Source organism: Ursus arctos, unplaced genomic scaffold (genome assembly GCF_023065955.2).
Source record: "Ursus arctos isolate Adak ecotype North America unplaced genomic scaffold, UrsArc2.0 scaffold_29, whole genome shotgun sequence".
In the NCBI taxonomy this organism is placed as follows: domain Eukaryota; kingdom Metazoa; phylum Chordata; class Mammalia; order Carnivora; family Ursidae; genus Ursus; species Ursus arctos.
Window position 1 is genome coordinate 15,311,726 of NW_026622974.1, and position 27,825 is coordinate 15,339,550.

At 35.3% G+C, this 27,825-nt stretch overlaps 1 protein-coding gene across 6 annotated transcripts in view; it reads right to left on the minus strand.

Moving 5' to 3' along the window:
• Nucleotides 1-27,825, minus strand: part of HMGCLL1 (3-hydroxymethyl-3-methylglutaryl-CoA lyase like 1) — a 187,575-nt gene that overhangs the window by 100,965 nt on the left and 58,785 nt on the right. For 5 of the 6 annotated variants that reach the window (XM_026507199.4, XM_026507196.4, XM_057303972.1 and 2 more), the window contains 2 exons: nucleotides 9,663-9,758; nucleotides 7,333-7,481 (listed from right to left, as the gene is read on the minus strand). In XM_026507199.4, the coding sequence (XP_026362984.2) occupies nucleotides 7,333-7,481; nucleotides 9,663-9,758 (245 nt within the window). Of the gene's footprint in view, nucleotides 1-7,332; nucleotides 7,482-9,662; nucleotides 9,759-27,114; nucleotides 27,238-27,825 lie in introns of those variants that run through there. The other variant, XM_048219699.2, reaches the window with a different exon arrangement.

The following is a 27,825-nucleotide window of genomic DNA, read 5'->3' on the forward strand; positions in this document are numbered from 1 at the left end:
AATCCTACTTGCAATCACTAAAACCCCTTTCAACTGTATGTAAATCTGCTGTTCAATGCAATCATTGTTTTCATTTAATAAATGTATTTTTCATTTCAAGAAATGTTTCTTCTTGTAAAAGCTTCATTATTTTTTTTTTAAAGAGCTGTTCTTTTATGTTCTTCCTTTTCCTCTTTACATTGAGGAGTTAATTTATAATCTTCTATTCAGATTGTTCTCTTTCCTTCTTTTCTGTTAAAATTTTCCTGTTTTTTCTTTTTGCTTTTTTCTTATGGTACTTTGTATTATCATGTGGTTTATTATTTTTTATTGTGTCTTTGGTGATTTTAGTTTCTGTAGGAGTTCCACAAGTGTCTTGACTTATTCAAATGTCCCTATAAATAAGATCTGGCTTCCTTTTGTCCTTGTCCTGTGGACTTTAGCAGTTCTTGGACAAATTTCTACCTGTATTTCTTAATTTGAGTTTCCAGAATACACCACAAGTTCCCCTGACTTTGCATTCACAAGGAGGTGATTCCTGGCTCCAGGAATAATCACTTTCAAATCCATGCTTTAGTAGAATATCTGTCTTTTTCCCATGTAGACATTAAAATCCCATTTTCAAGCCACTAGGGATTATATCTGAAACAGAGACCCCATGTGCTAGTGGCATCAACCTGCATGCTTACCACACTTTCTTTGATGAAATCTGAGTACTTTCTTTTCTGAGTTTGGCTGTATGTTTTAAAAGTGGTTATATTTATGTGTTTGAACAAAAAAGGGAGTCTGCATCAACTCAGTGCCCCCCCCCCCCGTCTCTGTCCTTCATCATTACGCAGACAGAGCTGCAGGAACAACTCCAAATCTCAGGAACATTACAAATTGATTTCCTGATACATTCACATGGCATATTAAGCTCAGTATTTCCAAAATGGTGCTCATTCCTGTTTCCCCTGCATTTGCCATTAAAAAAAAGTAATAGTCATTTTCACAATCTGTTATTCCAGATCACTTAAAGGTCATCTTTGAGAACATATTCAATAACCTGGGTTAGCTGGTTCTTCCTCTCTAGCCTCTGTAGCACATGACCTCTGCCAGTGCCAGCCCAGGTAGAAAGAACAGTCCCTGAATATCTTCTCCAGGACAGCGGCAAACATCTCCTAAGTGCTTTCCTTGCCTCTGGTCTCACATCACTCATTTGTAAACCAGCATCTATTGACAAAATAATATGACTACAGCATAGACCTGTTTATGTAGTTTTACACTTTGAAAATCTTTAGTGGCTTGCCATTGTCTGCCAAAAAAACTTGGTATTCAAGTTCAGCAATTTGTGAAACTTCAACCTAACTTTCTAACTCTCTCCCATTACACAGCTTTAAAAACTCCCATGCCAGTGAAAGTTAGCTTTTTCCTGCTACCTAAATATTGAGATTTCTCTTCACTATGCCTTTGTTCTTTGTAGATTTCCTGCCCCACCTGAAAAAGCCATTATTTCTGATTACGCTTCCATATATTCACCTATCTTTAGTGACTTCATTTACTGAGCCTTCTGCATTAAGTTTCTCCAAATCGCCTCAGAGAAATTTAATAAAGTATTACTTTAACCCTGAATAGTATTTGTATGTCTCTTAATGTATTTGCTTTGACAAATAATAATTATTTCTCCATATATTATTCTCCAGTATGCTTGAAACTCGTTGAAGGTTGGCTACTTTTTCATTGTCATATTCTACACAGTATCACTAGACAGTACATTATATAAAACACTCGATATTTCTTGAATGAATTAATCCACAAATGTGTTAAGGTGACATTTTCATCATTTGAATAATTTTCTATGCAATTCCTAATCTTTACTCTAAATGTATAGCCTCTACTGGCTACTAAAGCTCTAAATCCTGTAGCCAGAGAAGATAGCATATATTTATGAGTTCAGAGTTAGAACAATATTTTAAACATTATATAGGATGATAGAGTAGTAAAGGATTTGCCAACCATATTGAAGCTCATTGTGCTAAAATTAAAAGCACAGGGTTACAATAAACTCTGCAGATACAAATGTGAGTTGTTTTATTTTTATTTGTGTTAAGGCCATTTGTCAGTATTTTGCAAAATCATGCTAAAAGAGAAACTGAGGCATTCAAGTCTTTAACAACTTTACCTGGTGAAACTGAGTCATGAAAAAGTACCTACAGTGAGGTCTTACCCAAGCCTACCTTCCCACAATTATCCTACATCCTTTAACCATTCTGGCAAAAAAGGATGAGGAAAAGCCTGGAATAAATGTTGCAAACACTTTGAATGGAAACAATCAACCACTGCTATCCTCAGAAGAGAAAAGCAATGCCAAGGAGATGACATGTGATGTCAACTAGACATAATTAAGACGTTTAAATGTAGGAGCTGTTTTGATGCAGTCATGAGGAGTACATTCACCTATAAACAATACAAAGTAGCATTCCATTATTAATAAGCCAACCAAAGGTGGATTGTGAGAGCCTGTGAAACTTAACATTGTGGCTGAGATAAGAAATAAAGACGGTCCCTTGGTCTCAAGGAGCAATTCTGCTAAGATGCTCTTTTAGCTCCCAAATGCTAATTTCATGAGAAATGAAAACACACATTCTTTCCTCAAAGGCTCTCTATGAAGGCTGTTTAGACATGACCGTACCAACACAGCTTACACATTAACTACTGCCGGCTATGTGTTATTCTGATACGCAGCAGTGCCAGGATAGTATGTAAGGCTAAAAAATGTATAAACCCTCAAACCATATGTATGACAGAAAACAGCTTTAACAGATGTCTCATTTTTAGAGTTTTACGTACCATGTTTTGGTAAATGATGCTTTGAATTGCTCTTCTAATTTTTGTTCCAGGCCAACACAAAGGCCTCAGTTTAAGAGGGGCTGGAAAGGAACCTGACCAATAAACTGTCCACTTAGAAGACGGTGCCATACATGCAAGTGAATTCCCTTGGGGTAGATCATCCGATGGAAGCATTTACTATATTAGTCATGAGAAACACTAACTGCCAGTCACTGTGTATGTAAAAAAAAGAGACTTAAATAAGGACGCTCACTATCACGCTCAATAATATTGCTGTCACCTTCAGGGTCAGGATCCGAATCCGTAAGGACATGCTGTATCGGAGGAGGAATGAGAAATACAACATGGGCAAAACGACCTAAGTGGTTAGGCTAACAAACAAGCAGGCTGCAAGTTCTTGAATAAATGGGTGTTATAAATTATCTCTCAAAAGGAAAACCAGTGAAAACTGACCACTTAGAGGGAGAGGGCTGTGCCCTTACTTCACGACAGTTAGAAAGATTGCCATTTTAAAGGTTAGAAATTACACAGAGCTAGACAACTAGTCAAAAAATTAAGCACAAGACTTTTCTAACATCATGGGTGCTTCATCAAAGAAACTGGTCACTGATACACATAATACAATCTTATTAAGAGGCCTTTAAACCAGATTGGATTTTTACTGCTCTTGGCGAAGAAGAAAGTAGGTGGTGAGGGTGATAAGATTAAGAGATGCAAAAAATATGCACTCTAGAAAAACAAAAGCAAAGATGAACTATGCAGACTATACCAATATAAAAAGCTTTTGCACAGTGAAGGAAACCATCAACAAAATGAAAAGGCAACCTACCGGGGGGGGGGGGATATCTGCAAATGATATAACCAATAAGGAGCTAATATCCAAAATATATTAAGAACTTATACAACTCAACATCAAAAATGTAATAATCCAATCAAAAAGTGGGCAAAGGACCTGAATGCATGTTTGCCAAAGAAGACCTACAGATGGGCAAGGGGCACATGGAAAGATGCTCAATATCATGAATCATCAGGGAAATGTAAATCCAACCACAAGGAGACACCACCTCACACCTCTCAAAATAGCTAGTATCAGAAAGATAAAACCAAAAAAAACAGCAACTGTCAGCACTGAGGTGGAAAAAAAAAAGAGCCTTCGTGCATTGTTGGTGGGAATGTAAACTGGCAGGCACTGTGGTAAACAAAGTGGAGATTCCTCAAAAAATTAAAAATAGTAATTCTATACCATCCAGTCATTCCAGCACTGGCTATTTACCCAAAGAAAACAAAAATCCCGATTTGAAAAGTAAAACATTAATCACATCCTAGAACTGCTTTTTGTTTTTCTGTATCTAAAAGTTATGTATGATTATCTGTATTACTTTAATGACTAATTAGTCTTTTACTCCTTATTCTCATTATTTTGTACCTTTCTTCTGGGAATTTAAGAAATTCAGCAGTTACAGTTCACAGTTAAATATTTTTTCATTGTGTAATTTATTTTTAACAATGGATGGATAATTTTGTTTGACTTCTAGGAAACTGTTACAAATATACTTCTTTTAACTTTCAGTAGGTTCAGACTTTCAGAGTAATCATGGATCAACTCATTTTAAGTGATTTTATAGGAGAGGCCTAAGACTTAATTATGTAAAAAAAAAGTTTTGCTTTGTTATGTACGACTACTGACCTTGTGAATTTATACTATATATTTATAAGCATTTTAATAGTAAAATTAATAATGGCTCCTTAGTATAGTTTCCTTTTTTAAATTAGTATTCTCACAAACAGAGAGCATGTGATTCTTGTGATTTAAGTCGATACTTCAACAAAAAGGAATAAAGCTAAATGTCTGATATATTAGAGCACTAACTTCATATCTTGAGGCATTTCAATTCTGAAAGGATTCTGACAAGCCAAGAGATAATTATTTCAACAAATGCATTGATAAAAATAGAGAAAATGATTACATTTATCACAGACTTATTTTTCGTTGCCTTTTTCACTTTTAAAAATTAAGACAGATAACAGAAAAATAACCCACATATTTTAAACATATGTCTTATGAATTACATATTAAAAAAATGAAGTCCAAAATGTAGACATTTCCTTGTTCATTCATCTCTAATGTATATTCAGCAGCAGTTAGCTGACTTTGCATTTTATGTCAATGATTTGGCATGGTATGTTTTCCCAATGTGTCCCAGATGTTATGTGAAGTCCTGAGCACATATAAAAAAATGTGTACACATGCATGTGTATGTGTGTTTCGGGGGGGGGGGAATCCAACAATAGTCCTCATAACTTTAATAAAAGCTGCTACTTAAACCCTATGAAAGTTAACTATTTTTATAAAAATTTAAATGGTTTTAGTGAGCATTTATAAAATATGTACTGCCTTATGGCCTTTAAGCTGACAGCTGATGACATAAATTTTCTGGATGGTGATCAAGTGCGTGTTGATGCAGCTGCTGCCATGTTGCCACAGTAAGACAGGCTGCAGCGTCGACGTCAGTTTCAACTAGCTGAGCATGACTCTTTCTTAAATGATTACTAACGACCTATGACTTTTAATAATGAGTATCTAAAATCTCGACTGCCAGTAAAAATAAAATCTAATTTAAACTCTATAAAAGTTTGGGGGAAGGAGGAAGATAATTCTCAACTGCACAAAGATGGAGAACTCACATACTGAAAGGCGTCTTTCTAAAAATGAATAGTGTTTCAGAAAATCTACGAGCTGTGCTCCCAGGGCACAAAATCTGCATTGGAAAACAATGTACTCTGCTGATTGCACTGGACTGTGGGTCACTTCCTATCCATCTTGCACTCTGTACCCTTCTTATCGAGGCCTGGCAAGCTTTTTCAGTGGTAGCATGGCTAGATGTTTCTTTGCTGATGGGACAATATTAGTTGCTCAACAATTGGTATTCAAAAGGATTTAGGGTTTCTATTATATAATACATTACCTATTCTACCTTATAAAGAGAAAAACTAAGATAATAAAATATATTATACAATTTAGGTTTACATCCATCTTTTAACATTAAAAAAAAAAACCTTGGCATTTCAAAAAAACAAACTTCCTATTTGAAGTGCAAGCTACATACGCACTTTACTTTGTATGGTTATGCGTTGTTTTCAACTTCCCAGTAAGCATGACTCTACTGTAAAACATACACTCCACATTTAAACACACATTAAAATAGAACAGCGTCTTCTTTTCCCCTTCTTTCAAAGGAAAGAGAGACAAAACAACTTCTGTATGTTTGAATTTAGAAAATGATAGTACATTTCTTCTATTTGACTGTGATTATTCACTTTTGCCTTAAAAATACACATCCTTTATTTTCTATGGAAACACATTATCTTGGTTTTTAAATTTTTCTTGTATGTGCCTTCCATCATATGTATATATTTAAATTACAAAAACAATTCTGTATCTTTAAAAACTCATGCTGGAAACTATTACTATGGAGAGAGGAAAAAGAAGGTAACAGAAGTGAGCCAACCAACAAGATAGCTCCTTGTGATGTATTCTAACTCTATTTTCTCACCAAATGACCTTGAGTGACTTCTAACCCTCTTCTAACATGCTCAAAATTGGGTCCGCTTGCCTTTTCATAAACCACGGAACCTTCCCTTGCCACTCTGAGTTTTGCTCACCTCAACCAAAGGAAATACAACCTGCATCTAAATCCAATTACAGCTCCCAGGCTTCTCTTACGAATGCTATGCATTTTAATTTGTTAATAGGATAAGATTATCGTACCTCTATAATTATAAAAACCAACAGAAAACTGGCTAATGTCTTAGAAATAGTAACAAATAACGTATTACACATCTCCCAGAGCACAGGCCTGGGAGCAGAGCCTATCTGCAGTCCCTGCCGCCACTGCTGGATCCAGAAACAGGCAGGAACCAAAGCAGGTCTCTCTCTCCTCTTTCCCCATTTGCCTTTGCTTTCAGATCACCCAGTGGAAAAGGGAAGTTGGCTATTGAGGGGGAGGCTGAATGAGTGAAATGATGGGCTGAATTTCCCAGGGCAGCTCAAAGGCTCAATTTTATGTTTCACATACTCTATTGAAGTTCTACATAAAATAGTATTTGAAGAAAAAGTCATGGTTCTTAAAAAAAAAAGAAAATGTTAAAGATGTGGAAACCACATTAGATGATTCCTTCCCAAACACTACTATGAGTTTACACAAATTCATCAACCCACAGTAGGCTGAGATGAATAGATGGCTGCATGTGGGTAAGTATTAATAAAATCAGTAACAAGGTCAGGTTTGCAATGTCAAGTTTGCCTCTGATCTTAGCTGCGTTACATACTTCAAAGCTAGATACACTAATAATTATTAAGTGATATATGCAAGATGTAGCATTATATAGTGATGGCCCCGATCATACAAGGTACAAAAGATACCCTACATATATTATGAATGGTAAAATAATGTCTACATAGTTCATAAATGACCTTACACAACAGATATTAACTAAATAGCATTTGTGGGATTTCATAAATACCCTCGTGCTGGAATATTCATGTGCCTTGCAGACTTAACAACCTCCTCAAACTTCTCCATACTTTCTTCAATAGAACAGTTAATATTCTTCTTGCTAAAGGATTCAGATGCAGCACCAAAAACTGATATCTCAGTGGCTCCAGCAGCAACCTGAAAAAGAGAATTTCAAGGCAAAAACTAGTAATTTCAAAAATGTAAATGACAGCAATAGAAGAAATATTAACTACTCAATAAAAGCATACTTGTGTTAGCATTTGCCTTGGAATTTAAAATTAGAGTCTGCTCATCCTGCCACATTGCTATTTTCAAATTTAAAAATATTTGGTGATAATAACACAAGAACTCTCCAAACTGCCACACTCATAAATCTGAGGCACAGAAAACACGTGATGATGTTCCAATTTAATTTTACCTTTCCTAAATTATGTGTAGGCTTCAGAAATAACTGTAATTATGGAAAATACTAGCACCCAATAAAACCTTTTAATATCTATGGGAAACATTATTTTTAGACCAATTTTTAAAATAGAGGATAGTAAATGCTTTCTGTTCTCGCCTTCCTATAACCTGACAGAAAAATGTTCTTCCAATTCATCATTCAGACTGTGCCCCAAATTTTCTTCCCGTCTCTTAAGCTAGCTTCCGTCGTTTCAGACCTTGACTGCTACAACCATACTCTTGTGTGTCTAATGTCTTAATCCTCTTGCCAGTCTCTAAATCCAAATATTAACCTCATCATTCTTCCCCTTTGCCATCTTTTGTCCTTGCCCCAGGCTTCTCCAGTGACTTGTTTTCAAACACCAAGTTTCCTTACTTTCCAGCTGGATTTTTAGACTTTCTATTAATGTATCTCTAGCACTGTGCCAGATTCTCCTCTCTTTCTGATACTCTGTTAATATATTAAGAAAGAAAATCTGTCATTTTTTCTCCATTTAAAAAAATATTGGCTTCTAGTCCTCTACCCAAAATAAATTTTTAACTTCTGAAATTAAAATTCTATTTATTTGAACACTTAAATGTGCCGGTATTGTTGTTAGTACTTTGTGCGCCCTATTTCTTTTTTTTTTTTTTTAAGATTTTTATTTATTTATTCAACAGAGATAGAGACAGCCAGCGAGAGAGGGAACACAAGCAGGGGGAGTGGGAAAGGAAGAAGCAGGCTCATAGCGGAAGAGCCTGATGTGGGGCTCGATCCCATAACGCTGGGATCACGCTCTGAACCGAAGGCAGACACTTAACCACTGTGCCACCCAGGCGCCCCTGTGCGCCCTATTTCTAACCCATGATCTTATAAACTAAGTATCATTTTGCCCATTTTACAGATGACAAAACTGTGACCCAAAGAGGCGAAATCACTAAAGCTACTAAAAGTTCTGATGTCCTGCTTTGAGCACAGGTGTGCCTAACTCCCAAGCCACTGGTTTCACTCCATTATCTGCCCCTCCAAGCTATCACGAGGGCATATACTCAGTATTTTTTCAAGGTGAGAGACATTCCTTACTCTGTTAGGACCAGTGACAGCAATATTTATAATTTCTTAAAATGCCTCTTTCTTTCTTTACAATGGGATAAAAAACATTATATCAACATAAACAAAAGAGGAGTGGTTTTAACAAGCTACACAAAAGGCGATATATCAACTAGCACCCACAACCTCAAATTTATGTGACACAGTCCCAAAGATAAAAGCGAAAAATATTAACACCAGAAATTGCTGCTGCCAAACTGTTACAGTAAAGCCATGTGAGCAGAACACCTCAAGCCTTTACTTAAAATTGCCCTGATTCTTCTTGTATATGTCATTATTAAAACTTTTTGCATATAAATTCTTAAGTCACATAGGACTGGAAAAAACCAACCAGAAGAGGAACAGGGAAGGTTGTTAGAGGCAGCTGCAAAGGACAGTGATTAGCTTCACCTAGAGGGAGGGAACAACAGCATCAGAAAGCTGATCCAAAGAAGTTGACAAAAACGATCCACTACATAATATTAATAATTATTATAGTGAGAAATGTTCAAATTAAATTCTGTATTCCTTATTTAAGAGGGAAGCACAAAATATACTTTCAAAAGGATGTCATCAAAATGGAGAACTGTATTTTTGTGTTTTGATTCCTGAATGGTTAAACTGGAAGGGCCATTACTGTGGAACCCTTCAGTCCCTAACAATACCCTGAGGTTACAGATTGCAGTGCATTCAGGTGCCTACATTAGAATCGCATTTATACAGGGTAACAAGGAAGCAACACCTGATACCATTTTAACTACTGTTTAAAGACCTCAAAACAGTAAAACGTATATTGATTTAAAAATGATCAGTGACACACTTACAGCACGGTGAAAACCCTGAAGATTAGGAGTAAGGACAGGATATCGAACTCCTGGGTATTGATGAATGCCTTTCATCACTTCAGTGTGATCAGCCATCTAAAACACAAAATAGTTATATATATTCGACTTTATATTTTATCGAGCATGTGTTTGGTTTTATAGAAAAGTTATAATTATACATGCAACTGTAGTCTATACATTAATGTTAGAAATACTAGGCTATGCCAATGTAGCTAAAGATAAGTAGATCCTAAAATCATAAATACATAAAAACTAGATCTGGGCTTAACTTATTCACATCATAGGAACTGGCTAAATGACTGATTACAAATAGTCAGCAATTCTTTTTTTTTTAAGATTTTATTTATTTATGTGACAGAGAGACAGCCAGCGAGAGAGGGAGCACAGCAGGGGAGTGGGAGAGGAAGAAGCAGGCTCCCAGCGGAGGAGCCCGATGTGGGACTTGATCCTGGAACGCCGGGATCATGCCCTGAGCCAAAGGCAGACACTTAACGACTGCACTACCCAGGCACCCCAGCAATTCTTAACTTTACTATTTTCATTTGACTGATTTTTAGTCTCTTCCTTTCATTTCACAGCCCAAGTTTCAAATAAAATACCCTTGAGATTAGGGAGAGGGTGTTTTGTTTTGTTTTTAAGATTTTTATTTATTTATTTATTTGTTTCTTTCTTTCTTTGAAAGAGGGAGAGCAAGCCAGCACAAGAGCAGGGGTAGGGACAGAGAGCGAGGGAGAGAGTCTTAGACTTTCTGCTAAGCACGGAGCCCAAATGTGGCTGCATCCCATGATCCTGAGATCATGAACTGAGTAGAAATCAAGAGCCCAATGTTTAACTAACTGAGCTACCCAGGCACCCCTCCATTGGGGAGTGTTTTAAAGGAAATATGCTATGCATTTGCCTTCCATATGAAAATTTTATGTCTAAATAACTTCCAATGTATGAAATTTTAGATTATTTAGTAAAAAAAAATTACACGTTGAATAATTTAACAAGGCTGATTTCCTATTACTTGGTTAGCATAAATATTTTAGTAATAGTGCCCTATGCATTACCACCATCAGATTACTGTTTATTCTCATAATGCAAACAAATGCATACAATGGAGTACACAGTAAGAAAATTTAACCCATCCAAGGCTTTGTTTTCCTATATTTTCTACGTATTTTTCAAAGAAAAATTTCTATGAGTTTAAAAAATCAACTTTAAATTAAAAAATCACAGGTTAAATGAGTTCAAAAAGAGGAAAGGTTGGTATGGTCTAGGAAAGTTACAAGAGGTATGAGATACAAACTGCAGAACATGACTATGGCATATTAAAATTTTAAAAGACAGGGAAACCTGGGTGTCTCAGTTGGTTAAGGGCCAGCTCTTGATTTTGGCTCAGGTCATGATCTCAGGGTCTTGAGATTAAGCCCTGGGTCAGGCTCCATGCTCAGCGGGGAGTCTGCTTGAGATTCTCTCTCCCTCTGCCCCTCTCCCCCTCTCACTCTCTAATAAATAAATAAATCTTTAAAAATAAAATAAATAAAATTTAAAAAGCAGCGACAGCAATATTTCCATCCTATAGGCTCTTCCAGAAGCACAACAGTCCCTATCAAGAGGAGAACTGTGTTTACCTCCCACTTAAACCTAGGCAGACTTGTGATTGCCCCAATCAACAGAGTAGAGCAGAAATAAGAACATGTGACTTGAGAGCCCAGGTTATAGAAAAGGATACAGCTTCCATATGGCTTTCTTTCTGTGGGGGAGACACTGCGGGGAAATCAGCGAACAGGTGAGAAAAATTAGCTTCTGCAGAGAGGCCATGTGCAGCAGCCCATGTGCAGAGACCCATGTGCAAACAAACTAAGGCCCCCAGACAACAGCCAGCATCACCCCCTAAATTTGTGACTAGAAGAGCATTCAGATGACTTTAGCCTCCAGCATTCAAGTCACCCAGATGAAGCCCCAGACACTATGGACCAGAGACAAGGTGTCCTCCTGTGTGTGCCCTGTTCAAATTCCAACCCTCAGATTTCATGAGCATAGCAAATGTTTATTTATACCACTAAGTTCTCAGGTAGTTCATTACACAGCCATAAAAACTGAAACAGAAAAATCAAGAGAGTTGGAAAAGAGGGAGGGATAGGTTCAGCAGTAGGAAAGCATTATCTTGCTAGAGAAGATTATGGGTAAATAATGCAGGAATAGATTATAAACGAAGACAGAGGACCACACACTGTGATGTGTCCTCAAGTTACGTTCACATTACTCTAAAAATACAGAATTTATCAGGAAGGCAATAGAAAGCCATGGGGAATGGGTGTTGAATTAGCTGAAGACTGGATAAATGTAGTATTTTGGAAAGATCAACCTGGGAGAGATGCAAAGGGCAGTCTAGAGACAAGTGAGGCAATTCTCAGGCAATTGTGAAAATTCTGCATGCAACAAGTTCCAGAGGAATGGTACTGGGAATAGAAGTTCCCAGGAAAAATTAATAGGACACACTGGCTAGTAGTGTAAGGAAGATGACTTTATTCGAAAATGTAATCTCTATTATTTTATAGCCTTTTAAAATTATTTAGCATTTCTGCATATTTCAACACAGTCTTTCATTACATATCTATGAATTTAGCCTTTCTGTCTGATGCTGGAGTGTGAGGTCTGCCTTTCTGTGTCTCTTTCTCATACACACACAAATGTACATGCAAACATGTACACACAAATTATAATTAAAAAAAATTAGAATACCACTCCTAATTTCAAGCAAAGTTACTACTAGTTTTAGGGCACTAATGAAATCTAAAACAACAGTCTTATTGGACAGTAATGTTAATCAATATTACTAATACTTATGTCTAACTACACACAGCATGTTTAAACATTTATTAAAAACATCAGAAATATTAGAAATAAGTATTTATTAGAAATATGAGAAACAAACTGAGGGCCTCAGAGGGGAGGGGGGTGGGGGAATGGGATAGGCCGGTGATGGGTAGTAAGGAGGGCATGTATGGCATGGTGCACTGGGTGTTATACACAACTAATGAATCATCGAACTTTACATCGGAAACCGGGGATGTACTGTATGGTGACTAACATAATAAAATAAAAAATCATTATAAAAAAAAAAACATTCTGATAACAAATTAATAAAGTGCTTCTCTAACCAGTTTATAGGTTTGGTTAAAATGTGCATCAAAAAACAGCATGAAGGGCACAAAACAAATTTTAATCTTTAAGAAATATAGGTCATATTGACCTGTATGCTATTATTTCATTCCACATGTAAATTAACAAAAATGTGAATGAATGAAATAATGATTTAACAGATGTTTCAATCAGTAAAAATAAAAAATGAATAGAAATGATAATAACCAAATTCCCAGGTCATGAAAGCTAAACTTTGATAATCACTAAGATACGTTAGTAAAATTATGATAAATACATTAATTTAATTCCAACAAATCAGTACTTTTTCAAAACAGTCACAGTATAATGAGGTCATTTAATAAGTAGTAGCGTTCTGGCTTAATTTCGTCAATAAAGACAGTTATGTGAAGAGCTTTAGAAAATCCTGATAGGATATAATTTTATTACAATGAATAAAACAAGTTTCAATTAAAGGTATAAAGTTCTTGCCTTATTATTATTATTATTATTATTATTATTATTATTTTTACTCTTAGGAAGCTTATGCTATACTTCAATCTTGATGTTATTTTAATGTCTAAAGTTTAAACTATTATTCAAACAATAATGGAATGATGCCTTTACAGCAAGATTTTGACATTTTAATGAAACTTTTCTATATCTGGTTTGATTTAACATATTTTAAAGATTTTGCTGTGACTTTTCATTTAAGATCATAAAAATCCCCATAATTTGGTTGATAATATACTTTGCTATCATCTGGCTATAGTCTGGAAATGGCAATACCTATGTTTATCTGGCCAACAATACCGTCTATGCCATGGTTAATCAATTTCTTAGGAATCCACATTTATATATGGATTCAAATAACAATATTTATGTAACACTTTGCAAGGGTATTAAAGATGTACAAAAGGTCATAAAGATTAGAGCGTAACAGTCATGTAGTTTAGAGATTTTATTTGCTACTGTCATGGGGTAAATTTAGACACCCTGCATTATATATATTTAGACAGTTACTAATATTTTGTCATTATTTGAATACTATAATCTCTCCTAAATACATAGTGTCCTCATCCAAACTTCCTGAGTTTATTGGGATTTCAAGATAATGCACAAGTCATAAACAATGACAAAGGGTTTCTCATAAACTAAATGAGAGAAGGAACATTAGAAGTTTCAATTATATTTTGTACACAATTAAATTTACATTGATGGGATACCAAATTTAAAAATGTCCTAAGACCTTAAAAATAATTTTTAAAATTCATTTCAATATTTGAATACTGATTCAATTTACATACTTATTACATATTTAACTTGGCATAGAAAAATGAAGCAACACAGTTCATACGCAAAGAATATGCAGACCAGCAGGGAAAGAGATGTGTGTATATGTGTATACATACCAAACCACAAAGTACAAATGTCATGTGATCTGGAGTTTTATGGAGCACAGATAAAGAATTTTTCTTCATAAACTAAACTAGAATAATGAGACAAATATTTAAGCTACACTTTGTCTAGGCTAAATGTAAATAACTGAGGGGCCTGTTTTTTAACAGAGGATATTATTCATAAGGGTTTAATGAAGCAAAACTATTCATAGAACTTGGAACTATTCAAAAATATTCATAGAACAAGACTATTCACATATATGTACAGATATATTTTCTATGATAAAGTGAACTTTCTATGCACTAAAAAGAAAAGGTTTAATAAGCTTAAACTTAAAACATACTTTTTTATTAAAATTCTTCAGATAATTATGGGGATAAATATTTAATTGAATCTTTTTTTAAAAAACCACACAATTCTTTCATTTTCAAGTCCAATGAAAGGAAAGTAAAAATATCTATTACTCTTGATCTCTTCCAAGTAACAGTTGATAGAGAAAACAGAATATTCACTAAGTAAATTCTGTTCTGTTCCCACAGAACATATGTTGTCTGAGATGTTCAATAAAGTGAAATATTTATAATTAATTTTAGATAAAAGTGCCCAAAAAGTAAGGTTCTATTCTATTTTTTTTTATAAGAACTGACTCCTATTCACTTAACACTGATTAACATTTTTTCCTTTTCCCAGAACAAATGCAATCACAAAGATAACACATGGTATAGGCCTTTAAGTTCCAGGCTGCATTACAAAATTTTTTATGGAAGTCTCACATACACTGATGACATATAAAATTGCTACATTTATTATTTTAACACAGTAAGAGTTTCGTCACTAACAAGGCTGCGAAATACATAAGAGGAGTTTAATTGTTTTGTATCACCATGGAAATTGTTCAATGCATCTCTGTGGCTCTGTTGAAGGTGAGGAGATTGTACTGTGTTATGGGGTGGAAATATTAAGAATGCAACTTAGCATTGTGTTCTTAAATGGCAAAAGTGTTTAGAGTAGAATCTAAAATTAATGTGAGGGAAAAAACAGTTAGAAACTCCATCTTTACAGTGCTATCTGCAAAGTGGTATCTGCCAAATTATACTTCTTGACCACCTCTTACAACTGGATCTTATAACCTAAATATGGAACTCTACTTTAACTCCTTTTCTCTCTGCCCTGGTACAGCCAATATGACCAAGTCAAGCACCATCAATGGATGAGGATTACCCATTGTCCCTTCCTTCACTCCAATCACCTACTAAAGAACTCAAATTGTTTCCTCCCTTTCACTCTGGCAAGACTGCTGCACCTGATTTCTTCTCATGGTATATTAAGAGGGAAACTGAGAAGTCCTAGGAAAAAGAAGACAAGATAGACAGAAAATGTAAATAATCAAAATAGCAATAAATTTGGAGGAAAACAGGATGGGGTGTGAGAGAGATGTCTTGGTGGCAAGATGCTTTTACTGCTCTGGAGCAGTGAACAAACATAAGAAGAGAAGACAAAAGGGCAATTTTACAAAATGTTGCTTTCATCTATACAGTGGGTCTCCTGTAATGGTCTTCAAGTAATGCACATAAAGACTGGAACACCACTTGGTTCTTTTACATTGCTATATTATATTTCTTTATGTATGAATTCAGGCACAAACTTTGCCACTAGGGAGAGCTCATGATTGTTGTGCTCTTCAAGAATACTGGTATAAATATTCTCATATATTTAAAATACATAAAATACATTATAAAACATATAGTATTCGGTTATACCTCCTATTAAAACTGTTACTCTAGAGTTAGGCAAAAAGTCCATATTCACCATGTCCTACAATACCTGGCACCAGAAATATGTAAATATTTGAGGAGAAACAGGTTTCAAAACGTATAGAACAAGAAGCTAGTCTATAGAAAATTCTGCTAAACATTTTATGTGTAGAATTACAAGTGAATGAATAAATTTTCATCAATGTCAAATTAAATGGAAGTTCTTTCTTATCAGAAATAAATGCAATAGGCAGTATATAAAATTACAAGTACATCATTTTTATCTTTTACAAAATCACAGTATAGTATATATATCAAAATTCTTCATTGTGAAGGGCACAAAACTATAGTAATTCTTCTGAAATAGTATATCCGTTTATAAGGTTACACATCACAAAGTGTTAGATACAATGTAACAAAACATTACCAAAAATGTATTACTAAACTGAGATACATTCTGCTAACCTACCAAAAACAAAACAAAAAACAAAACCTTAACACCACAAGAGAAAAGACTGAATTATCTTTCTAGCTTCTCCACAGAAAATATTATATAAAGTGCTATTGCGAGAAAGAGCCAAACTAAGAACATGCAGTCAAAAAATATAGAAAAAAATGAAGAAATGGAAAATCACAACAGATCTACAACTAGCAATGAGACTGAATCAGTAAAACTGAACAAAGGAAAGTATAGGACTAGATGAGTTCTATCAAACATTTAAAGAAAGCTTAATGCCAATCCTTCTTCCAATTCTTCCAAAAAATTCAAGAAGGAATACTTCCAAACTCATTTTGTAAGACTATGCAGTAGGAGCTGGTCTTAAAAGACTTTCATACCAGAATGAGACAAGACACTACAAGAAAAGAAAACTACAGGGCAATATTCCTAATGAACACAGAGGAAACAATCCTTCACAAAATACTAGCAAACCGAAAAGGATGTGTAAAGGATCATACACGATGGCCAAGTGGGATTTATCCCTGGGATGCAAGAAAGATTCAACATGCACAAAGAAATTAATGTGATACACTACAATGACAGAATCAAGGATAAAAGCCACATGATCATCTCAATATTTGTCAAAATTTGACCCCCAAAAATGCTTAATCAAAAAGCCTTTGACAAAATTCAACAGTTTCATAAAAACTCTCAAATAAAACTTTAGAAATAGAATAAAATTACCTTGTCATAAGAAGCCCACCGCTATCATTGTACTCAACAGTGAAGAACGTTTCTTCTGAGATCAAGAATAAAAGAGGATACCCACTCTTTCCATTTCTATTCAACACAGAATTAGAGGTCCCAGCCAAAGCCAATAAGGCAAGAAAGATAAAGGCATGCAAAGGAAAGGAAGAAGTAAAACTATCTCTGTTCACAGATGACATGATCTTTTTTTTAAGATGTTATTTCTTTATTTATATATTTGAGAGAGAGAGAGAGAGAGAGAAAGAGCATGTGAGCGAGCAGGGGGAGGGATAGAAAGAAAGAGAAAATCTCAAGCAGACTCTGAGCTGGGTGCAGAGCCAGACATGGGGCTTGATCTCATGACCCTGACATCATGACCTAAGCCGAAATCAAGTCAGATGTTTAACTGAATGAACCACCTAGGTACTCCACAGATAACATGACCTTAAATGTAGAAAACTCTAAGACTCCACATAAACAAAACCAAAACAAACCTCTTAGAATTTAAAAATTCAGTAAAGCTACAGGATACAAAATCAGCATACAAAAATCAGTTGCACAAAAACAGACACGAACATCAGTGGAACAGAATAGACAACCCAGAAATGGACCCTTAACTCTATGGCCAATTAATCTTCGACAAAGCAGGAAAGAATATATAATGGAAAAATGACAGTCTCTTCAACAAATGGTGTTGGGAAAATTGGACAGCCACATGCAGAAGAATGAAATTGGACCACTTTCTTACACCATACACAAAAATGAACTCAAAATGGATGAAAGACCTCAATGTGAGGCAGGAATCCATCAAAATCCTAGAGGAGAACACAGGCAGCAACCTCTGTGACCTCGGACACAGCAACTCCTTACTAGACACATCTCCAAAGGCAAGGGAAACACAAGCAAAAATGAACTGTTGGGACTTCATCAGGATAAAAAGTTTTTTCACAGCAAAGGAAAGAGTCAACAAAAATAAAAGACAACCTGCAGAATGGAAAAAGATATTTGCAAATGACTTATCAGATAAAGGGCTAGTATCCAAAATCTACAAAGAACTTATCAAACTCAATACCCACAAAAACAAATAATGAGGTCAAGAAATGGGGAGAAGACATGAACAGTCATTTCTCCACAAAAGACAAATAGCCAACAGACATATGAAAAACTCAACATCACTCAGCATCAGGGAAATAAAAATCAAAACCACAATGAGATCCACCTCACATCAGTCAGAATGGCTAAAATTAACAGGTCAGGAAACAGCAGATGTTGGTGAGGATGTGGAGAAAGGGGAACCCTCTTACACTGTTGGTGAGAATGTAAACTGGTGCAGCTACTCTTGAAAACAATACGGAGGTTCCTCAAGATGTTAAAAATAGAGCTACCCTATGATCCAGCAATTGAATTACTAGGTATTTACCCAAAGGACACAAACATAGTGATTTGAAGGGGCACATGACCCCCTATGTTTGTAGCAGTAATGTCCAAAATAGCCAAACCACGGAAAGAGCCCACATGTCCACTGACAGATGAATTGATAAAGAAGATGTGGTGTACACACAAACACACACATGGAATATTACTCAGCCATCAAAAAGAATGAAACCTTGTCATTTGCCACAACGTGGATGAAACCAGAGGGTATTATGCTAAGAAAATTAGTCAGAGAAAGACAAATACCATATGATTTCACTCCCATGTCAAATTTAAGGGGAAAAAAAATCAACATAGAGGAAGGGAAGAAAAATTAAAATAAGATAAAACCAGAGAGGGAGGCAAACCATAAGAGACTCTTAACTACGGAAACAAACTGAGGGTTGCTGGAGGGGAGGTTGGTTGGGGGATGGGGTAATTGGATGATGGGCATTAAGGAGGGCACTTGATGTCATGAGCACTGGGTGTTATATGCAACTGATGAATCACTAAATTCTACCCCTGAAACTAATAATATACTTAAAATAAATAATATACTTTAAATAAATAATATACTTAAACTAATAATATACTTAATATAATATTTTAAGTAAATTGAACTTAAATAAAAATTGTTTAAAAATCAATTTCATTTCTATACACTAACAACAAACCATCCAAAGAGGAAATTAAGAAGAAAATCTCATTTACAATAATATCAAAAAGAATAAAATATGTAAGACCTAAGTTAACCAAGGAGGTGGAAGAACTATGCATGAAAACTATAAAACATTAATGAAAGAAATTAAAGAAGCTAGAAACAAACAGAAAGACATCCCGTGTTCATGGATTCCAAGACTTAGTGCTGTGAAAATGTCCACACTACACCAAGTGATCTATAAATTAAAGATGCAATCCCTAGCAAAATTTCAATGCCATTTTTTTACTGAAAAAAAAAATTCTAACATTTATATGAAACCACAAAGAAGCCCAAATAGCCAAATTAATCTTGAGAAAGAAGAATAAAGCTGGATATATTATACTTCCTGATTTCAAAATATATTTCAAAGCTACAGTAACTAAAACAGCATGGAAGACAGACATATAAACTAATGGAACAGAATAGAGAGCCCAGAAATAAACTGATGCATATACGTTCAATTGATCTTTGACAAGAATGCCAAAAATTCACAACAGTGAAAAGACAATCGCTTCAATAAATGGTGCTGGAAAAACTAGATACCAACATGTAAAAGAATGAAATTGGATCATGATCTTATACCATACACAAATATGAACCCAAAATGGACTAAAATCTAAGATTTGGAACCGTAAAACTCCTCAGGGAGGGGGGAGAAAAAAGCTTCTTAGCACTAATCTTGGCAATGACTTATCGTAAATGACACCAAAAAGACAGCCAACAAAAGCAAAAACAAACAAGTGGGATTACACAAAACCAAAAAGCTTTTGCACAGCAAAGAAAACAGGGGAGTGGAAAGGCAACTTACAAACTGAGAGAAAATATTTGCAAACCATGTATCAGAGAAAAGATTAATATTCAAAATATAGAAGGCATGCTGCTACCCTTATAGCAAAAATAACTCAATTAAAAAATGGGCAAAGAATTTGAATAGAACTATTTCCAAATAAGACATACAAATGGCCAACAGATATACGAAGACATGCTCAATATCAGGAAACCCAAATCAAAACTACAATAAGATAATTACTTTACACCTCTTAGCATGGCCAGTATGAAAAACACAGAAGATAACAAGTGTCAGCAAGGAAGGATGTGGAGTAAATGGAACTCTCGCACACTGCTGGTGAAAATGTAAAATGTCATAGCCACTATGGAAAACAGTGTGAAAGTGCCACAAAAAAATTAAAAACAGAAATAGTGTATGTTCTAGCAATCCTACCTCTAGATATTTATCCATAAGAATTAAAATCAGAATCTCAAACAAGTATCTTCGTTCCCAAATCAGAGCAGCATTATTCACAATATCCAAGATGTGGAAATAATCTAAATCTCCATGGATGAATGAATGGATAAAAAAATGTGGCATAAACCAACAACGAAATATATATATAAAAAAAAAAAGCAAATTCTGCCAAATGCAACAACACAGATGAACCTTGAGTACTTATGCTAAATGAAATAACCCAATTGTAGAATAAATACTGCATAATTCGACTTACATGAGATATCTATAATATAGTCAAATACATAGAAGCACAGAGTACAACGAGGGGCTGAGGGGAAAGAGAAAGGGGGAGTTGTTATTCAATGGATACAGTTTTAGTTATGCAAGATGGTTAAGTTCTGAATGTGATGTACAACATTCTGCCTATATTTAGCAATACTGTATGGTACCCTGAAAAATTTAAGGGGTAGATCTCATGTTAAGTTTCCTTCCCATTAAAAAAAAAAAAAGTATTATGATGTAACCTCAGACACTTAATTTTTAAAATACTTTTCCTTAATTTTGAGGTAAATTTGATACTTGATAACTTCTAAAGCTTTACAATTTCATGAGGTTTTTTGCTCATTCAAAATTAATTGAGTTAATTTTACTACCTAATTTTACACTTGACATTACACACTCTTTTTTCTTAATGAGGATCCTTCAACTGATACCTTCAAATTCAGAAGTTCCCTACAAGTGGTTAGCCTATGTCCCCTAGTGGTTCCCAGATCTCAGAATGAGAAAGATGGCCCTGAATGGTCCAAATATCATCAGTTAGCAATAGCACAATTACTTCATTTAGACTTATGAGCCCTACATGCTGGCCAACTACTCTCAATACTGAATGACCTCAGTCACCAGATCATACTTTGCACTTGACCAAAATCACAATCCTTGAAGAGGAAGGCAATTGAGCCATACACACCTAATGTTTGTTCATTGGAAAACTACATATTCCCTAGTTCAAATGTTTGTGATAAGGGACCTTGACAGAGGCAACAAGGATAAACTTGACAGCATTTCAGAAGGATCAAACAGGAAGTAAATTTACCAAGAGGAGAAGAAGGGGAATAGATTATAATAGGATGGGTTCTTTGGGTAGCATGATTAACACTGATGTTTCATGGAAACGAAAAAGATCCTAAACAGAGTAAAAGTTGGGTCAGAACACTGACCCCACCATCATTCAAAGAAAGCTTTGTCATTGTCAGCATGGATGCCTCCTTCACCTGACCCATATCTTTGCCCACGCAAGCCAGGCACCCACTGTGATATGGAATTAGGAGACTAAACAGAGATATACAGAACCTAAGAAGCATAAAGAAAAAAACTCATTGAGAGAACAAGAGACTCAAACATATGTGGGGTATAGGACATCTGGAGAGATAAGGAAAGTGAATTTTCAAACTCCAATAGTAGGATACAAATTAGGTCCCTTTCAATTTTCTATGTGATGCACAAGTGAAGACTAGAAGGACAATTACTTTGACATTCTGAATGTATATATGCAAGTCATTGCCAACCCATGATCCTGTGGGGCCCTCAATTCTATTTTAATTACATCCAACTGAAAGAATTAAGACCCTTCCTCTTGTTAGCTATGCTCTATGTAGACACAGACTTACTGAGAAACAGGTTTGGAAATCACCTAGAAAACCCATTCTCACCAGCAGGAATATGGGCATGGTCTGTAGCACTTACTGCAAGGTCCAGTGTACTTTAAGAAGTGCTTCTCAAACACCAACATCTGAAGACTGCCTGGGTCAGAATTATCTGGGATGGTTTATAAAATGCCAATTTATGTATTTCATGGCAGCCCCAATGAATCAAAATTTCTGAGAGCATAAACTGTAAATGTACATGTTGGAGAAGTTCCTTGGTTGATTTATATGCACAGTCTAGAGGAGTCTGAAACTCCATCCTAGAGCGAAGAAGCAAAATTTTAAGAGTTTCTCCTTCAATTCACAAAGACCCAATGGAATAAGATTTTTCTTTTGCTTTCTACGAGCATCACCATTGTTCAGAATGCTGTGTTTAGGTCACACCACCCCAACTTATTCAACTCCAGAAAACTGGTGTCACCTTAGATCAGACACCCATGACCACTAAACAGCTGAGGACAGCACTGTATCACAGATACTCATTCCTTGGCTAGAACCCTGTTCTCCTCGATTACCGAACATTTGCAGCAACATGGACGGTACTGGAGGAGATCATGTTAAGTGAAATAAGTCAAGCACAGAAAGACAATTATCATATGGTTTCACTCATTTGTGGAACATACGCAATAGCAATGAGACCGGTAGGAGAAGGAAGGGAAGAAGGAAGGGGGGTAAACAGAAGGGGAAATGAACCACGAGAGACTAGGGACTCTGGGAACAAACTGAGGGTATCAGAGAGGAGGGGGTGGGGGATTGGGCTGGGCCGGTGACGGGTGTTAAGGAAGGCACATACGGCATGGAGCGCTGGGTGTTACACGCAAACAATGAATCATGGGACACTACATCAAAAACTAAGGATGTACTGTATGGTGACTAACAAAACATAATAAAAAATTAAAAAAAAAAAAAAAAAAAAAGAACCTTGTTCCCTCTCCCCATTGTTGAGATTTCAGAATAGTTTCCAGCTAAGCCCTTGAAGGTTTTGAGAACTCCAGGATCCTGTTTTTCCTTAATAGCTCATCTAGTTCTTGTTGAAGTGCTCCCAAATTTCCTCTAGCCATAGCAAAATGTTTGCAATACTATGTCAAGCTGCTTTGCCTCTCTGATCCTTTGCATGTACCATTACATCTGCCTGAAAATCATTTCTCCCTTTTTCATCGAGTTCATTTATTTCATCCAATATTCAGCTCAAAAACTCCTGACATTTTCAACAACCAGCTTGATTCATGGGTCTCTATTATCTCCATAGCTATGTGTGTATATAACATCACTCTCATCACATTTTGTATGATTTATTGTTTTATGTGCTTCTCTCCCCGACTAAATTATTAGCTCCTTGAAGACTTTGCATAAAAGGTATTTAATAAATCGTTGTTTAAATGAACTGAAATTTCTCTTTCTTGCCGTTTACTCTATTTTGAATTCAACCCATCTTGAACCATGATTCTTTTTATCTACTAATTCTTCTAAGATTTTACCATTAGCAATGACGGTGATAATGATAAAAACAAACATTTATTTTATGTCAGTCTATATGTTAGGGCTGTGTGTGTTGAATTCCTTATTTGCATTATCCATTTAAACGTTTTTAACAATCCAGTGAGAGGAATGATTTTTGTAGAAGATAACTAGAGATGTTAAGGATGAGGAGGATTACCCAGCTAGTGACAGAGAGCTGGGATGGGACCCAATCTACCTGACTGTAAAGCACATTCTCTAATACCTCTTTGATAAATATAACTCCTATATCTTCTATTGTCTTTATCTTTTATCTTAGTCATTGCTAAAGATTTCATATGTCACAACATCAAGGGAAAAGCTCCTAGAAAGATCCCACCCTCAAGCTAAACAATTTGGGTGGGAACGCATGGTTTAGTTATCTAAACCAGCGCCTCCCAAACTAGATTCACCATCAGATCTGAGGTACTGAAAAAATACAGATTTCTTGGACCGATCTGTACAGATTCTGATTCTCTTCTGTAAGACCCAGGAATCTGTAGTCCCAAAACTTCTCAGGAGCTGCTAGACATCAATAAGACAGAATCACAGCAGATTCATTCATGAAGGCTATTGCTGGCTTCTGCTCAAGGAAGGCAAATCAGTGCATTTGAGGCTCCCACTCCTGCTTCAATAAAGAAGATTCATTTTATTTTTATTTAGAAGCAAATGCAGGTTATGTGGATCTAAAATGACTGCAATATGAGAGGAAGCTTCTTTAAGAAAAACACAAAAATATCTAACTTTTGTAACTTTCACTGAAATACATGACCAGGTAAGTACGTTGCTAGGGCGCCTCCCAGGCCTTGGGAGGGATCTATACAAACATTTTAAGGTAGTTTCCGGTCTGTAGCACACACCGAGGTTCTAAATAATGTTTTAACCAGGGTGAAAAAAATTCCATGGATAAAAAATAACTATGAGTCTGGAAATTACCAACCTTGGTGAAATTTCTTACTATGCTCTTAACAATATCCAGATAGTTAAGGATCTTCCTGAAATACATATTCACGGTTTCTTATAGTATTCCTTTTCCTTACCACTCAGGAAAAAACAAAATAAAACAAAACAAAACAGAAACTATTAAGAAAGTAATGAGATCAGTCTGGAAATGTCTTGTTCTTGGTATATCCATAATATATGAGTCTATCTGTGTTTATAAATTCTCTCATTAATAAACCATTGTAAATTCTCCCAGGAAATAGACTTAAACTCATGGACTTATAACCCTCATCTTTCCCTGCTTGCTAATGTAGTCCGCTGAATCATTTTTAAAAATATTTTTGGAGGATTTTTTGTTTTTGTTTGCCCCAATACCACCACCATCGCCCAAAACAACATTCACCTAAGTTCAAAATAAGCAAGCAGCGTCAGAAGGCATTTGCCTATCATCTCCACTAGCTAGATGAGACATAACTGATGGTATTACTTTCCATATGCAAGAGTGTAGCAGAAAAGACGGGTACAGAATGTACAATTTCTTCAACACATGCCATCGATTACTATAAAAATGTAAATAATGTGGTTTCAGACACTATAACTCAAAACTCAATTTGAGCAGTAACTCCTCTTAAACCTAATACATTTGTAATTTCAGTAATGAGAAAAAATGAGACTAGAGCTCTTCCTGACAATTCTGGGTGAAAATGCTCTATCCAGCTATGAATAGCATTGTAGCCTGGGTACTATAACCCTGTCTCATTCACAGACTCTTTGCACAAACCCCATATATCTTAGCCTCAGTAGCACACAGGAAATCTTGGTCTGCTTGAAGAAGTAAGACAGTTTTAATAAATCATAGTCTTATAATAATAAACACAGGAAATCTCTGGAAAATTGAACATCTAGTTTTTTTCCCCCTACCCAATACCCTGTTTTGACTACACTGCTAAAATGGTCTGACACCACACTTAAGAAACTTCTTAAGTCCAGAAGCCTTAAAACTAATTTGGTCTGGTGTATAATTTCCTGTACTTCTTTATTCAACATTACCTTTGTGTTCTAAGGACTTTTGTTCTGCCCTGTATTGGATGGAACGCACATGCTTTTCAAGAGTGACCAAATCGAGTAACAGATGATCCCTCCTCTTATGCAAATGCAGGCAGGACATTTTAATCATAATCCATTAATGTCTACAAATATTCATTTTTAAATTATAAAATAAACCTAATCTACTCAGTGGATTTGTGGGTTATAGACCAGAAGACCAATGTTTCACACAGAGAAACCAGTCATTTTATTCAATAACATTTCCCAGTTTCCTAAGATAAACATAACAAATACACATTAGTTATTCTTTGTTCAGGTCAATGCCTTTGTGACCACCCTCCTGGTCTTCCCGTGTCAAAACAATCATGTTCCCAACATCACTCTGAAGTAGGGGCAAGAAGTCTCAAAGCTCCCAGTACATAATTTTCTTTCCATTCAACTGTGTTGCCTCTCATACATCATGCCTTTGTGTTTGATAATAACACTGTCAACATTGTTACTCTCCAAGCATGGAAGAAGTCATTTTTAAAATACTACAGCTAATTGTACTCATTCTATACTGACTAAGTGGAATTTCCCTTCTCTACTTACACTTCTATGAGCCACCTCTGCCTACAGTGGATAGTTCTACTGAGAAGAAGAGGGTAAGCGTGGGCCGGGTGAGGGAGACTGTCTCACGGGCAGTAAGGTCTGTAGTAAAATGGTCTTATTACTGTGACAAGCAATGCCATCACTGTGAAAGTTGTATGATCAAATACAATGACTTGGCCATCACATGGTCTGGAGATCTCTTTTTCGTTTACAGTACAGAACACAGAACTTTAAAAGGTTGGACAGAGCGACCAACGGCAAACTGCTTAATGTGTTCTGGCTCCCAGGTTCTATTTCACTATAACTAATTTACGGATATTCACTGGATTTTAAAACCTCTAAGTTTTCATTGTTTTTAGTGATTTCATCTCCATTTCCATTTTAATTTTACAATTGCCTTATTGTGTCAATATTATGGTTATTGTTAGTAAATACATATTATTCAATTTTCGAGCTCAGTGAAGAACTTGATGCAGTTTTTAATAGATACAATAAAAGCAATAAATGGGTGAATGAATAAATGGAAAGGATCCAAGCTACAGAGAGATTAAAAAAAATACTTTGCCAAATCACATCATAAATGAGGTAAGATTCAGGTCCCAGATTTTCTACCATTCCATTAGAAAATGTATAGGTTATTATATCTAAACAGTAATAATATCACTAAAAGCTCAGGAAACCTGCAACCTGAGGGCCTGGAGAAAAGTACAACTGTTTTGGGGTTACTGAGAAATTCATTTCTTACTACATATTCTAAGCTGAATTCAATACAAAATTCATCAGTCTTAACTAAGAGTAGTGTTACAATTTATTAATGTGTCTCATCACAACAGTACTCACGTGAAGGCTGGGAGCAAGTTGTATTAACGTTCTAAAGTTACCGGCATGAACCAGCTTTGACATGTCGGTATTTCAAAAAGTAGTCAATTACGCAGTTTAAAAGACAAACATGAACATGAATACCTAGAACAATTAAAATTATAACCTATGAACCTTTGCAATTACAAACCAGAGGCTAAGACCTTTATAAAATGCACAGCATTCTTCAAAGAATGTTCTATATATTAACAATGAAAACATACTTAAAATTTATAGATGCTGTAAAACATTCTTTTCTAAATTATAATTACAATCAGACTTTAATTTTATAAATTAAATATTCAAGATAAGTGAATTTGGGTAAAAATGTTTAAAGTATAACAAAAAAAGGTTTTCAAATATAAAACTTATCTATTGTTTCATGTGATTTTTGGAACGTAATGTTAACTTTATCTAATACTCTGTTTACTACCTATTAGTCTTAGAAAATGGTCCAAAAATTTAACCAGGCATTTTAGACCAGAGTGTGTTCACGCATGTGCACCTAAAAATTAGACCAAAAAAAAAAAAAAAAACCAAAAAACAACTTCACTTTTTAAAAATTAACTAGAAATCACAATTCTTTATAAACATATTAACAAAATAGGTCTTTTAAATCCATCTACTTAAAAATTATTGGTATAATATTTCCATTTTCAGTGCTCAGTGTATAAGGATCATCAATTTTTGATA